This window comes from Cylas formicarius, unplaced genomic scaffold, assembly GCF_029955315.1.
Source record: "Cylas formicarius isolate icCylForm1 unplaced genomic scaffold, icCylForm1.1 PGA_scaffold_4__25_contigs__length_36172078, whole genome shotgun sequence".
Lineage (NCBI taxonomy): Eukaryota > Metazoa > Arthropoda > Insecta > Coleoptera > Brentidae > Cylas > Cylas formicarius.
The window spans coordinates 19,762,526-19,779,306 of record NW_026844334.1 but is presented as its reverse complement, the minus strand read 5'-3'; the positions used below and the strand labels follow the sequence as shown (position 1 = coordinate 19,779,306).

Sequence of the window (16,781 nt, the reverse complement as noted above, 5' to 3'; positions counted from 1 at the left end):
ATGAAAAATAAGAACTGTTGTGAAGTTAAAATTGCTAGTGAATAGTGCATCCAAATAGCAGGTAAACATCGAAATTAATTCAAATAGGGAAGTTTAATGTTAATTTGGAATAATTTTATAAATAAAATACTGGCTGGCAGTGCTTCATTTTCAAATAAAAACATTTGAATTTTCTGTATAAAATATTTTTTTACATCATTTCAACTACATACGCGGCTCTTTTATAAGAAGTTCACTCAAAAGCACTAAAATTAAAAAAGGTTCTCATGAATTCGATTGCGCTTAAGCGAACTATTAAATTTGCTTTCAAAAGTGGCAAGTTCGGGACCCTTTAAACTGGAACGAGTTTCCAAAGTAAAACACGAAGAAATTCAGAAGATACTTTGATGTGATTAATCAAAATCCAGACAAGAAATTTAATTACGAGCTAGATATTTACATTAAGTTACCCGATTCGTCCATCGAACATTTTCAGGAACTTCTCGGATATGAGCATTTTTCCACTACACCCAATAGGACACAGATTAATTTTTTTAATTGACTCTTTTACGAGCATCAAACGGCTTTAGCAATACAAAACGTTCATCTGCGTTGCTGCTTTTCAATAGGTATACATAAATAGACATACGTTCTATTATGTTTCTCTATCTCGTTCCAAACAACGTGGTTTAGTCAAACCCTGTCTAATATACTACACGTTTGGTCCTTCCATGTGTAATAATCTGGTGATTGAAGCGTTATATTTTGCATCAATTGCCATTAGTGACGTTTGTAGAACCACCTAATTGGTGTAAATGAATCGTTTTATTGAATAAGTGACTAATATCTGGACAGTGATAACGCGTGACAGGAAATTACGAACCGCAATTGCGGATCCAAACAATAGTTTTTCTTCCACCTAGAGAGCGTTTATAGCAAAACATTCGTTCAATTTGCATTTAGAAAGCGAAATAATACAGATAGATTGTTCGTAACTGGCATGCGAATAACGAATGTAATTCGTATGGGATTTACGGGATTTATTTGTGATGGCGGGGTACACAATCAACAGAGGTTAACAGTAGGCGGAGTTTGGGAAAAAGTACTTCTGAGAAAACGGTACATTTGAATGAGTGATTGGAAAAAGGGTAACATTCCAACAATATAGCGAATTAAAGTGAGATAGAAAATATATTAAAATTTGTATTCTCTTTCTGCTGAGCGCAAAAACGATAAAAATCGCCGGCTCTTCATATAATAATTTTTTTGTTGAGCGGAAAAAAGAATATTCCTGGAATGTTGTCGGTCTTCGGCGCAATGTGATTTACGCGCCCTGTTGACAACCGTTAGCGTCTTGAGCCTATTATTTCACATAATTTTGCATTTTAGTTGAGACAATAGGTGTTTTAATAGTTAAAGTTTTAATTATATGTAATTTGAAGTTTGAGAGTTTAGTGAGTAGAAGGTGCCTATTTAGTGATGGTTAAATAGCAATATTAAAATTGTATTTCTGTATTGTACAAATGTCAGATTCATCGGATTCGGAGGGAGAACGTGAAGGGAAAATTCGAACGTTGAACAAAAAATGTCACATAAAAGAAAGGGAAAATTAGCTAGACAACGAGGAGCACAGTTTGTTACACATAAAGGTAAAAAATGTATGGCAGATTTTACTATTGAAGAAAAACGTTCAGTAATTGAAATTGTTTATAATGGACGGCCAAAAAATGAAAAAGTTACATATCTTATGGTACTAATACAAAGATACGATGTTGCCAGACATCGTCCTGCAACAGCAGAGTCTAGACAAAATCCTTCTTCTTCCAAATATTGTGCAATCAAAGGTACGTGCAGGGTTGAAGTTTGCCGCAGTGCATACATGAGTTTGCATGGTCTCTCGAATAAAGTCGTACAACGTTTAACCAAGCTGGAACTGAAACTTCATCATTTAACATGAGAGGAAGGCATGCAAATCATTTCCAAAAAAAGAGTCTCATTATTCTTCTAAGTTAATTACCTACTTAGATGCAAGTTTGAACATCACTAAGATGTAAGAGCTCTTCACTAATAAAAATCTTGATTTGAGAACTCACGTCAAGTATGAATATTATTTGAGACATTTTCAGGAAAACTGCGGATACCGGTTTGGTAGGCCTCAAGTCGACGTTTGCTCGACTTGTGAAGACTTGAATGCAAAAATAAAGTCGACTACTCTGAATGAAACAGCACGGCTGCAGAGCTTATGATTCATAAAATATGAGCATCCAAATTTTACAAAAAACTTCAAGAAATCAAGGAGACCTGTAAAGGGAGGAATGTCGTTCGAGTCATAGTGTTTGATTATATGCAAAATCTTCCCCTTCCATTCATGCTAGTTCAGGAAATGTTCTATCTGCGAAAACTTTGATATTATGTTTTTAACGTTCACAGCCTTGGCAACGATGTATCGGTCTTCTATACTCATACAGAGGGAAATGCTCAGCAAGGCCTTAATGAAGTCAGTACATCCATTCTGGACATTATCACGCAACATATTCCTGAAGAAGTCAGAACCCTTCATGTTTTTAGTGATGCGTGCGCTGGGCAAAACCGCAACCATACTCTAACCAGGTTGTTTAATGCCCTGACGCCCTGACCATGAATGGCAGATTTGAAGTTATCCATTAATATTTTCCCATTCGAGGTCATAGTTTTTTGCATTCCGATAGAAACTTTTCTGTTATCAAGCGCCATTTAAGAAAGTTTGACCGAATTTACTTTCCAGAACAATACAACGATATCATTACATCTTCCTAGAAGAAAAATTCCAAGTAAAATTCCAAGTAAAACGGCTAACAAATACCGACATACTTGATTTCAAAGGCTGGTGGCCTCAATACTTTAAAAAGACTGCCAAAGATGTTGAGAAAAAACAGCCTTTTACCATAAGCAAATACAGGCATTTAACATATACGCAAGCAATGAGAGGCTATATCAGAGCACGTGAATTCATTGACGGCTTCACCCATGGTCCTTTCATTATGAAGAAACAAGACAATGTGGATCTAGATTTGAGCATGTTCGCCATTCTATCTTGTGAAGAATTTGCAGAGGTATGAAATAATGCTCTGTCGATAAGGATTGTGTAGAGTTTGCTTTCAAGGCGGCTGTACATCCTTATTTTAGAGTCATGTAAGTTTACCAAACATGTTGCATACTATAATTTTTCTACGACGGTTAGTTTTTGGGTACATTTTTGCCACATAACACGAATACATTGACTGACATGACAGTCAGAATTGACAAACGTCAAAATTCAAGCCATTGGATTATATCTCCGAAAACATCCGATTGCTCCCAAATCCGTACGGTAATACTCCGTAAATGTCCGAAGGGGCTTGGATGAGTGGGAAAAGAAATTCTCCGTGTCTAATTAGTTATTTTACAGAAGGAAATAGAAAAAGTTCATTATTTATTAATTCCATTTTCCATAAAAATCCATAAAATAAATAATTTTTGGTAATGCGCACAATCTATTCAGATCGTAATCTAGAAATCATTTTATATAATACAGCGCAAGTGCAATATTTTCCAATTACAATAATTTATAGTCCTAGAAAACTAAATGCCCACGTTGCCTAATATAAATTAAGCTGCGCTTGCTGCCGCAATTTTTATTCATTATTTTTGCATGGTTTACTAGAGAGGCCGGAAAAAATGAGACAATGAAATACATTTCCCCATAAATCTCAGGGTTGACTTGATCTTCTATATTATAACTAGATAATTTTTTTGTAAACACAAAAAGCTATAAATTGCTTTTCTTTTATTCTGTAGTAGCAATTGCCCATTGCAAGTATAGAAATTGAACAAGTATAGAAATCGTTATGAGCAAAATGTGCTGCATAATGAACATATCCCGCAAAATTATTCTTTTCAGTATTTTATTTTCCATATAATTCTAATATGGCCAAAGCTAACCATAACTAACCAAAACTTAAATGACTAGGACGACAAACACTAGGCTATATTTGGTTACCTTGCCATGCTACGACCCTTTGTAAGGCAGAAAGCAAGCGGACATTAAAAAACTAGAACTGCAAACAGCAAATAATAACATTAAACCGGGAGTTAGTTCCTACGGGAAAATCAATTATAAGGAACAAAAACTTTCATAAACTGAGAAAACCGTTTAAAGTTTCTGGTTAAAGCAACCTAAACGTTCTATTTCACAATATAGTTAACGATTTCTACGAGTTCCGGAAGTAAATCAATAAAGTGCCTACACTTCGTTGTGTAAACTTGTTAACCTTTAATCAAAGGAAAATAGACCGGTCTAAGCTCCAGAAATCTTTTATCTTCCTTCTAAGCATTTATAATTGCAATGGCGCGGGAAACTTTTGAAGCGATTTCTGCAGTCAGCAATCAGTCGTGCATGTCGCTTATAACTGCTGCATCGTATTTTGATCATTTTCGATGAGTCTGCTGATAACTTTTGTTATTAAGCAGTTAAAATCGTGAAAATGTTTAATAGTTCGACTGTAGTTTTATTAATACTTTAATGAGCCAAAGTCCAGTCTTAAATTATCTGCCTTTGGTTGGAAAGATTTTTGAAAAATAATCATCCGTGATGGCATTAATAACCTTTGAATTTGAACTAGAATAGATCAATATCTAAGGACTTATAATTGTGTACATTACTTTCTGCTTTAGCACTCACACAATTACACAAAATCGAAAGATTTAATCCTCTTGAGTTCTTCTGTTCTGTTGTGTATGGTGGATGAGCTGGATGGCTACCTCATGATAGACAGTCCTTGTTCATGACTCTTAGCGAATTTATTTACAGTTTAAGGCCTCTATGGAAGTCACTGTTCTTGCAGTACCATGGTGTCATACCCAAGTATTTTGCCCTATTGGCATGTGGCACTTGGATATTATTTATTTAGCCACATATAACTTGATTCGCCATTGCATAGTCCAGTTATAAATTTTGTTAATTGACATCAGCTTCGCCGTGATTTTTGCCTACAGCCATTATAGCAGTGTCGTCGATGAAGGTGGCTATCATGTTTTGTCCTAACTCAGGAATATTGCTGGTGTATAATAGGTAAAGGACTCGCTCTACTACATTACCATATGGTAATGTACTGCTTTAGTTCAGAGTAACTATCTGGCCGCTTAGCTCTTTCTTAGATACAAGTCTTATTTTATTTCATTTATGGTTAAGTTCATTATGTCACACCTTATATTAGAAAGACTAAGACTAAATAATATAACATTAATCTAGTATTAGTGAAATACCACCTAATACGCGCATTAGGGTTGTGCACCTTACCTGAGCAGTTAGTTATAAGAGATCTTTTAAACAAAATTTGTTTATAGCAAAAGTGAGCTTAAGTTGGTTATCATAGGAAATTCGTTTCTTAATGGAATTCAAAACATAGAAATACAAATGATATACAGAATTCTAGTTGAAAAAAGATTATTTTTTGGACTAAACACCGGTACTTTTGTAATTTGGCCCCTAACTTCTACGCAATATATTATTTGTGTGATTTTTTAAAAGTTTTAAAGATTTATTGTCATGGCGGTTAAATAACTGAATTCTTGTCTAAAAGCAACGCTAAATTTGTCTGAAAGGGGTTAAGTGAATTAAAATATAATTTGTTTAAAATAATTGTAGCTTCCTATCTGTCTCCTTCAGAAACTATTTGGGACAAAACTTCGTAATTTTCAACCTTATATTCCAACTCTAGGTGTCTTGGTCTTTTCTAAACTTTAAAATTTTCAGAAATTTTCCGGAAAAAGTAAATACTAGAATAATAGATATTGAAATTAAGCATTAATATTAAAATTACATATTGGAGACGATAATTTTTTTTATATCATGTATATATATATATATATATATATATATATATATATATATATATATATATATATATATATATATATATATATATATATATATATATATATATATATATATATATATATATATATATATATATATATATATATATATATATATATATAAACTTCTATATTATTCGGTAATATTAACATGATATATAATGCGACTCAACTCTGAAAAAAGATCTCGGCCTAACTGATAAAATATTATACGAAAACTTGACAATAACAACGAACACAATTGAATAAAACGAAGCATCATCCCCTAAATCTGGTTTACGTTTCGTTTTGCCGGAGGAGGATTGTTTTTTAACCTATGTCATTTCAAATAACGTCATCCGAATTGGGAAATGTGGGCGAGGACCGTTACACATCAGAATTCAAATTAAAAAGTGAAATTTTTACCGAGTCGCCTAAATTCCCATTGGTGTACATTAATTATCCAAACGAAAGTTCCCGATTTTTAATCTCGTCGTTTAAATTGCAACGCAGAGGCGGATATACTCTTCCGTTTGTAAAATATTTGGTGTAATAGTTGTTGCACGAATTAAACTCTCGTTCCTATTATTATCAATTACGTGAAGCTGGCTCCGTTCGGTATCTCGACAAAGCATCGTCTCTGTTTGCAGTCTATTTTAAGATGATAATCGAGTCGATCGTGAAACCGGTAAAGGGAACGGCAATTGTTGCGGAGTTCTGCAACATTTTGCCGGCCTATTTATTTAATTCAACGAGGCAAATTCCAAGTCGGTTTTATGACGAAGCTTTGTCCATATTGAACCGACATTAAAATATTTGATACCTGAAAACTGAAACCTGTGGTGCAGCATAGATGCAACAATGAATTGCCAAACATAACTACCACAACGTTTTATTAGTTGTACTCATATTAGATAGTATAGTGAACCTACTACGGTAAAAATTGATGCGCCGAGAGAAGGTAAGGATTTCCCGCGCATGCCTCTACATTTCACCTATTAACCTGCACTTTGCGCCATTTTATTTTTAAGCAGCCATTTCCACATACTTAACTAGTTTTAACAGAACATTTAACGAGACATATAAAATGCCGCATCCAAACTTATTGACGATCTGTCAGCGACCTTGGTGGTTGTCCTGGTTCAAAACGAGATTTAAAATCTCGTGCATGTGCATTTTTTTTCATAGTTGCTTCATAAGTTTGTGTGTTATCAGCATAGTCAGGGCATCTATATCTCTAGTACCTATATGATTTTTCTTCTAAACGTTCTCAACATTGCCTTGGTGAACGCCGGTGTAATAATGTTCGATGCGCTTTTATTATATCAAGTTAGTTGTACAAAGAATTGAATTTGGTTTACCGTTTTTTATCCGATGGTATCTTTCGTCAGCATTTGTTAAAATTATCTAAATATCTTTGGAACAAAAATTGTTTGAATTCATTTATAGTTTAAAAATAAAAATATTAGTACGCATGCAGTTTTTAAAATATAATAAGTCTTCTTCTGACATATATTGGATATTGTAGAAGGGGACCTACTTTAATTGTTCGTGTTGATATTTTGAAAATAAACACATCAAAAATTTTGAATGAAAAACTCTTGTAGTATTTTTTTTTCGAATTTAAACTTTGTATAAGGTTACTTGAAAGATTATTTCAAAAAGTTATAATTTCGAAAAATTCACAGTAAAAATTTAACACTGTAAATTTGTAAATCAATTTTTGACAATCTGACTAGACATTTATGACGAGACTTTTCATAAATCTCAAGCTAAATTGAAATTCAAAAATTCGTTACATTTTAAAGCCAAAAGTTATTGAACCGAAATTCAGTGTTAAACTAGAATATTAATGATCATAGAAATAAGAATTTATGAAGTTAATTGAAATCAAATTGAAAAAAAAAAAAAGAATTTACACATAAATTTTAGAGATGGGCATGACATTGACATTTAGCTGATATATTGTAGGTTCTCTCGCAATAACAAATTATATTATATAAAAATTATAAAGAAATATGAAAATTGCATTGTTAGATTATTAATTAATCATCAGTGAGAACAAACAATACAAGACATAAAAAATCATAGTTAAAACAGAATCACCCACGTGCCATTACCTAAATGCTTGCTTGCTTTTTTTCTACAATGTTTGGCAGTTACCTTTTTGGCAAATTAAAAGCCGTTTGGCATTCTAACAATGAAAAAATGATTTATTACTAATATTGAAAAATCTTAAAATTATTTTAAAAAATGGCGATTCCTTAGGTAAAGAAATCCCAGAGCTTTCACTTCGACAAATCAATAGCAAACGTCACAGTTGACATAGAATTCAAAATGTGTAGCAAACAGAAGACTTAGTTATGTTATTGTTTACGAAATGTATTTAGAAACTTTCGAACAATTAGAAACTGCCTTAATATGCCTAATCAACGAAAATTATAAATGAATTCAAACAAGTTTTATTTTTTATTTTTTTCGATATTTTTTACAGATTCTGGAATAAGGTATAAAAAACGGGACACCCCGTGCTAGAAAGAAAGCCCATTATGTAGGATGTATTGTATATTTACAAAGACCCCCAATTGATGGCCCCTCCAACACTCTTCAAACTGTCTGTAGACAACCGACTCGGTCTATCTCTCATAGAGTAACTGTGTACAATATCTAATTCTACTTCACTACACTTCACCGGCGTGCTAATGAAGCATATTTGAATATTTCCAATATTTATGTATTCATCACATTAGTACTACTACGGCGTGACAGTACAGAGCAAATATGTCATTTTCTATTTTAACTAAAGACGCCATAAATCTGCCAATTTTAATTTGATAACTTAAGAATAATATATAAATAATTTCCTATATACATATATGTACTGATGCAATTTATGTACCGGGTGGTCCAAATTCGAGGGGCCTCTACGGTTTTAAGCATTTGCAGCATAGGTAGCCCAAAACTAATATTAATGTTATGGGCTCGATTTTCGAGAGAAGTCAAAACCTGAAAACCGCATCGCAAACATTTTTTTAAGTTTTTTTTTAAGCCGGAATCTCTCTATTTTACTCGTTTTGTCTTAGAGCCTTTGGTTCCCAAACTATCACAGAAAGTTGTATTTCTTTAAATCGGATACTCTCTATTTTTCTAAAAACTCAATTTTGTAATAAAAGTTCCTGTCAAACAATGTGCCACAAAATTATTTTTTTTAATTAGTTTAAAAGATATTTTCAATTTTTGATATTTACCATAGTAAGCACTGCGCACCCTAAATGTGGAAATAATATTTTATTGTTTTTTTTTTCATACAAAATCAAGTTGACTACGATACGAGGGGACACAGCAACCTCGCACTTTAACTTCTAGTTTACAATAATTACCAAACCCTAAAATAATAAACGGAAATAAAATTATTAAGGGCAATTTTTTATTTAAAATTTTTATTAATTAAACTATGTAACACATAAAATCTACATCTAGCAAGTTTCTTTAATTCTAAAACAAATGCTTATATCCTACACCTTCTCGTGACGCTAATTTCTGCATTAAGAAGTTCTACCGCACGAAGCTGCCTGAATGCAGTACGAAGTGCCTCTTCCAATTCCCTTGTAGTAGTTGGACGATTTTGAAATACAAGGTCTTTGATTCTCCCCACAAAAAGAAGTCTCAAGGGGTCAGGTCTGGAGACCTGGGGGACCAATATATAGGACCTTTATTTCCGATCCGGGTTTTCGGCAAACACATTATTTAGCAAATTAGTAATGTCTCGTGCATTGTGAGGAGGTGCACCGTTTAAACTATAGATCATTATTTTGCTGAAGTGGCAAATTATCGATAAACGGAATTACCTGCTCTTCTAGAATTTGTTGGTATCTTCAAAAATATATGGCCCAATTATTTGTCCTCTGTAGATGCCTACCCATATCTTAAAACTAAACCTTCCTTGATTCGCTTGTTCCACCATAATATGAGGATTTTGTTGTTTTCAGTAATAGCAGTTATACCTGGTGAATATTCCATCACTAGAAATCGTTGCTTCATCAGTACAAATAACTTTCCTGGCAAAATCGGGGATTTATTTAGGTACCACCTGCAAAGTGCTTGTCTTGGAGCAAAATCTCGTTGCCCTAATTGATGCAACCATCGGGGTGTTTTTTAAGTACGGCATTACTGAGTGGAATTCCAGTGTTTCTCTCCATAGCCCTAGTGGAATTATTGGGGTTAATATCTTTTTCTCCCAGAATCGTTAGTTCTCCCAACTCTCTATCTCTGGCTAGGCTTCCTAGGCCGCCGTTTTGTAGATGACGTTTTAACTAAAAATATTTTTGAGCTAGGTTGCCTTCTTGCCGGATATCTATGGAAATATAGATTTAACGCCGTCTGTCGATTTTCGTTACTTTCAATATAACATTTTATCATGTTGTACTTTTCAAAGTTTTCAAACATTTTTATAGCTAGACGAAGACGTCACTTTTGACACTTGGGGGTGTGTATCATGGCAATTGTTTCTATCGTATCATAGCAACCTAGATAGATACCATAAAACTGCATAGGTCAGAGTTAAGCACAGCCTACTATGGTAATTATTAAAAATTGCAGATAGCTTTTTAACTACTTAATAAAAATAGTTGTATGACACATCGTTTGACAGGAAATTTTATTAGAAAATTAATATTTTTTCCATTTAAAAAAATGTAACATTGTGTTATATCTCGTAAACTTTAAGACAAAATCGGTGAAACAGCTAGCCCTTAAAAAAATCTTCAAAAAATGTTTTCAATAAAAATCTCAAAAATGCCTTGACATATGCGATTTTCAGTTTTTGACTTCTCTCGAAAATCGAGCCCGTAATATGCAGACTAGTTTTGGGCTAACTATGCAGCAAATACTTAAAGCCATAGAGGCCCCTCGAATTTGGACCGCCCTGTACAAGCATAATAAGGTCAACAGAGATAATATTGCAGAACCGGCATTTGATGGACTATAAAGGTGCGCGAGTGCGGACCTGGCACTTTTTCCCCTTTACGGTACCAAACTTAGCGAACGAGTCGGCGACTCTGTTAAAGAATATTAAAAGAACAATACGGCAAAGGCATAGTTTAAATCAATATAGTCGACTTAAAAAATTAACGGTGTTTTCATAACCGCACAAGCAATAAAAAAATGAATGGAATAACTTAATAACAATTACGCTACAATTATAATACAGCATTGCAGATCCGCGTTTTGATAACAATCAAGTAAGCATCATCAGCGGATGATATAAACAAATAATAATTTACAAATTTTTATGAAATGTCGATTACGTTAACTTGGTAGTTAATAAAATACGCATCTAGGAAGGTTTTGGTCTAGTTGTGGTTCTACACTGGTTATTGTATCAATCCTGCACCACTTTTTGTTTTCCTCCTATCTCCAAAAATAACCAGCAAAGGATAATTGTTTCCATGCCAACATTTGAGTGTTCTGATGAACGAGATCACGAATAGTCTTTTTATGCACGTTTATAATATAGATTCAGCAGTGTGTAAGCGTTAATAAAGGCTGGGTCAATTATCGTAAAAAAAACTTACGTCGTTATTGCATAGATATGAGTAAACCCGAATACGAAGCTCATTTAATCAACAAAAAAAAAACGATAAGCAATCCTACCGCAAATTACATTTTAATATGAAATGGCCACCATTTATATTCGATAAACCCTTAATGATATGGCATACCATACAACGAAAGCACAAAGTGAAATTAAGGTTCGGAGAACAAATGTGCCTAACGATTATTACTATTATTTCGGCTGCTTAAACTCACCTTGATTAAGATCTGCCCCGTTCAAAACTGATATTCCGTTCGATTCAATGTTTCGGACGTGCCGACCTGTAATCAGAAAATTGTTTGTTTATAAAACGTACGCTGCCGTTTTCATCGGTGCTAATAAAAATAAACTTTTCGGACGCAATTGATTTTTACTTCGTTCGACGCGGTTACTGGCGTTATTGGATGTAGTCCACTGCAGTCGCTGAGACCGTGCTAGTAATTTAGTTTTGAAACTTGAAAAAGTATTCGGAAAACTTGCTGAAGATGATAATAATACTTTGCTGTATAATATTTCAATGAACAAAATACTCATCTATTGTGACAACTACATAAAACAATATACGTTTTAATGATGATACTAATAATACTCTAGAAAAATGGATTACAATGGGGGTGGCAGCAGGCATGCGGGGGGGTGGCAGCAGGCATGCGGAGAACCGGATACCTCTACTGCTCTAATATAATGTAGACATAAACCTAAGGCGGCAGCCGCAATGACAACTAACACTAAGCACATGCAACATATTGATAAATTGGTTAAGGTTATGGCGTCGATTTGATGAACTGTTGTCCTGATTCGTGTCTAAAGGCCGTCGTCGGTATTGCTTCCTAACGTTTCCCCAGCATTAGGGGCAAGCTTCTTCAGAGATCGTTTCATCTCCGATGTTGAACGTAGACCGACAAATCATTCTCACTCGCAGGTTGTATTTCTACCGATAGATAGGTTCCGCTTTATCCAACAAAACTCGGGCATTGCGAGATATCGGATTCCGAATCGAGTTGACCTCTTTATTGTTAAAATTTTCCGCATATTTCCCTTACTAGACTGTTGTGATAACCCTTGACTGATGCTAGCAACTTACAGTTTCCAAAGTATATCCTGTGGTCCAAACCGATAGCTTGCTTTATGCTCCTTGATCTTCGTTCCCATCGATCTTTTGGTAGTTCCAACATGGGCTTTGCCTGAAAACACGGTGTGCTATACACACTTGCGGCTGAAAGTGGGCTTCTCTTGTCCTTCGCTGATCGAATGGTATGCAACATCGTTCTCGTGGGCTTGAGAATATTTCCATGTCTTGTCTCTTGATAGACTTCTTCAAAACTCGTTAATAAAAACTAGTGACTAAACTTTCTTTTATGAAGCTTGCTGCAGTTAAAGAAAAATGTTTCACAAAATATTAAACGAATATAAACTATGAATTAACAAAAAACGACAAACGAACTTAACCGATTGCAGACTTGTGGTATTTATAAGAATTTATTCCTAGTTTCCAAAGTTTGCATCAAGACGCGTGAGATAAGATTGTTCTAGACGGTTGATGGAGGTGTACGCGGAAATTATTCAAGCTTATGCAAGTTCGCATATTAAACTTTATTGCACACAATAGATACTTGTTCACTTTCGATATAACATGTGTATTTGTTTCGATGTATAGTGTTACTGATCTTCAATATTTACTACATTGATTGGAATGTTATTTTCGAAAGTTCACCCAACTTGCTACAGCATGCTTTAGTGAAATATTTCCCGTCATCCCACCATTTATGGACTCATTACTTTCACGTGGATCAAATCAAATCCTTCTACAGTTTTTGCTTTCATTAAATAACTTTTACTCGGCGGCATAGCTGATAAATATAGACCGATTGTTTGTCGAGGAATGGTAAAATATTTATAAAAATGTAAATTAAGAGATGATAATATTATTTTCTTGTGAAGATATTTATATTTTCTGCAAAATGGCCCACAAAATTTAAATGTACTGTACTTAAAAAAATATATATCATTTTGATAGCGATAGAATATTTTGGTTGATAAAAGTGAAATGCCGAAGCGCATATAAAATTCATGTTTACCAATTTCTTATTGTTGTTTGTCTCGTCGGCTTCCAATCTTCTTTATATATATTTTGTTTAAAAACATCAAACGTGAAATTCCAATTTCGATAATTACAAGGGAACCATAAGCCGATAGGCAAGTGTCGTATTTTCACAAAACAATGATAAACGATTAAGAGATAGACAGACAGTTCCCATGAGTCGCGCATTTTGCTTCCAAAATTTCGAATTAGAGGGAATATAAAATATTTCAAAAGTTGGCAAAATTGAAAACTTTTATTGGATTTATTTCACGAGGCCCGCTCGAATAAACTGTTCTCCTCGAAGTCAGAAAAGAATAATCTTGGTCTCCGAACGTTTTACTCGACTAAACAATTTAATGGTTCACTTGTGTCACCTCTCTAGGCATTTTAAAGCCTTCCAAAGTCCTTTAAAAGTTTAATACTCTTCACTCATTTTTGTTTTTCTCTATTTTTGCGACCCGAATTTCGACTACGATTGCGTTCAAAATTAGGGGAAATTTTCTCTTCACAATCACCCTGGGAACTAGGATAGCATTATATAAATTATGAGAATATAGTCCATTAGGATGTTTCAGTTCACTACAATGAGTATAGTAAACATACAACATAAAATTTAATTATTTTCATAGGTCCTTCTGTAATGATCAACAACTCCACTTCACTAAATATGTTCATCAGGTAAGGAAATATTTAATTAATGAATAATTTTTTTTATCAAAAATAAAAAAATATATATTCCGAGGACTGTAAAGATTCTGCGCCGCGCAAGGAAAAGCGGAGGACTAGAAGATTGAGCCCACCGTTTTAGCTAAATTTGGATATTTTCGAAGCTCGAAGTCTTTCCTACGCATCAACAAATTTTCAATACATCAATCATGCCTCCCTCTGGCCAAAAAACTTGGTCGAAATTGACGCAGTTGCCGACCGTGCTACTAATTTTGTAAATTGATTACGAATGGCAAATTACTGTAAGCATTTCATTTCCACATTACAAAAAAAAATGATTGGAAAAATCTCGAAAAACATGTGACCATGAAGGAAGATATATTGTGGCAAGCAACCGGTACAGTAAAAAAAAACTTGGAAACAAACGCCTGAACACAGAGACAACTCGAACATTCGATACTGATCGCGAGATGGCGTGAGTGCAGATTGGAGTCGAAGATAATGCGCGGGGACCTAAAAATATATAACAAATAAGTGGTGTGTATAAAGTTATATAAATTTAGTAACCTTAATTATTATTTTGGAAGGAATATATTTTTCTCAATTTTGGCCATTAAATCTTAATCTTAATTTGTTACCGCTGAATCGAGCCCCGATAATCCTAACAATTTTTCAGAAATAAATAGTGAAAAATAATTACTGCGTATTATTTATTTAATGATTTAAAATGCAAATCACCTTACTAAGAAAACAAAAACTACCAAATTACCAAATTGTCGAATAACAAAATTCTATTTCGGTACCCGCTACTACAAAAAAGTTCAACGCGAATCCTACCTAGTGACTTACAAAGAACTACTTTTTAATTAGTTCTTCGGTTGTGAATCAATAAAGGTTCAATATAGGAGGGCCATATTTTGAATTCAATATCCACCAAATATTTGAAATTCGAGTTGTGTAGTCCTCAAAACACCGTTTGTAGGTAATATAAGGTGTGCATGTATGTCTTTAAGACCTTATAGTGCTTGGGTCATTTATTTAAATTCAAACACGCTTGTCGCATAATTCTATTAAACGAACCCCGAAAGGTGTTGGAAATTGACTGGCCGTTTTTGTCTGAATGCTTTTACTGTCCAACATTTCCGTTATTTAATCAAAGTAATAACCCCAGGTATTCGCCAATGGCGCCGATTTATATTCAGAAGCACCAATCTTTATCGCATTTTCTCGGTCCGGTCGTTGATTTTGTCAGCAAACACAGAAATTGCAGCATACAACCCTCCCTTATCGTGAACCTATCGCCACCCCGTTTTTAGTCGCAGGATCGAAGACGTTTTTCCTCTTAAGCTCCCCCGCTTTAGGGGATCACTAGCAGTAGCGTGCTGGGAGAAATCTTGCTCCAAAAGATCTTTGACCTTTAAAGTTTCGTTTCTTCGTGTGTATTATATATATATATATATATATATATATATATATATATATATATATGTATATATATGTATATATATATATATATATATATATATATATATATATATATATATATATATATATATATATATATATATATATATATATATATATATATATATATATATATATATATATATATATATATATATATATATATATATATATATATATATATATATATATATATATATATATATATATATATATATATATATATATATATATATATATATATATATATATATATATATATATATATATATATATATATATATATATATATATATATATATATATATATATATATATATATATATATATATATATATATATATATATATATATATATATATATATATATATATATATATATATATATATATATATATATATATATATATATATATATATATATATATATATATATATATATATATATATATATATATATATATATATATATATATATATATATATATATATATATATATATATATATATATATATATATATATATATATATATATATATATATATATATATATATATATATATATATATATATTTTTTTTTTTCCCATTCTCATTTGCTCATTCTATCACGTTTGCCGGCGATAAAACGCTGTGTCAGCTTCTGCAATGAAAGTTTGCGAAGTTTCTCCTAAGAGTGGTAAAGTTGTATTATTTTTTTTGTAACATTTTCTTCGTTGGGTTGCGCTCTAAATACTTATTTAAGATCAGGTTTTAAAAAATACAAAATTTGGAAAAAACCTTACAATAATATTCGTTATTTGTGTGTTTTATTCATTTTTTGGATCACCAGACATCTCCATCACTTGAAGATTTGTTCCTTGAGCAAAGGGTAGAATCGTCCGCGAATTACTTGCCTCTAAAATAAGGATGTACAGCCGCCTTGAAAGCAAACTTTACACAATCCTTATCGACGGAGCATTATTTCATAACTCTGCAAATTCTTCACAAGATAGAATGGTGAACATGCTCAAATGATTTTGAAAGATGGCATAGAACTATTCTCATAATTTCTGTACTCTGAAAAGTTACTTTCAAAACTAAACTCGTTTGAGAAAATTAAGTTATCTTTCAAGTCATTGAC

General features: G+C 32.9%; 2 protein-coding genes across 3 annotated transcripts in view; one reads left to right on the top strand and one right to left on the bottom strand.

The window, feature by feature from the left end:
* The window catches only part of LOC132701056 (neurotrimin-like), a 142,396-nt gene that overhangs the window by 71,278 nt on the left and 54,337 nt on the right, over window positions 1–16,781 (bottom strand). For both annotated transcript variants that reach the window (XM_060668707.1, XM_060668708.1), the window contains exon 2: window positions 11,662–11,727. In XM_060668707.1, coding sequence (XP_060524690.1) covers window positions 11,662–11,727 — 66 coding nt within the window. The remainder of the gene's footprint in view (window positions 1–11,661; window positions 11,728–16,781) is intronic.
* The window catches only part of LOC132701057 (uncharacterized), a 157,630-nt gene continuing 147,373 nt past the window's right edge, over window positions 6,525–16,781 (top strand). Inside the window, exon 1 of the mRNA XM_060668710.1 lies at window positions 6,525–6,814. Coding sequence (XP_060524693.1) covers window positions 6,800–6,814 — 15 coding nt within the window. The 5' untranslated portion in view covers window positions 6,525–6,799. The remainder of the gene's footprint in view (window positions 6,815–16,781) is intronic.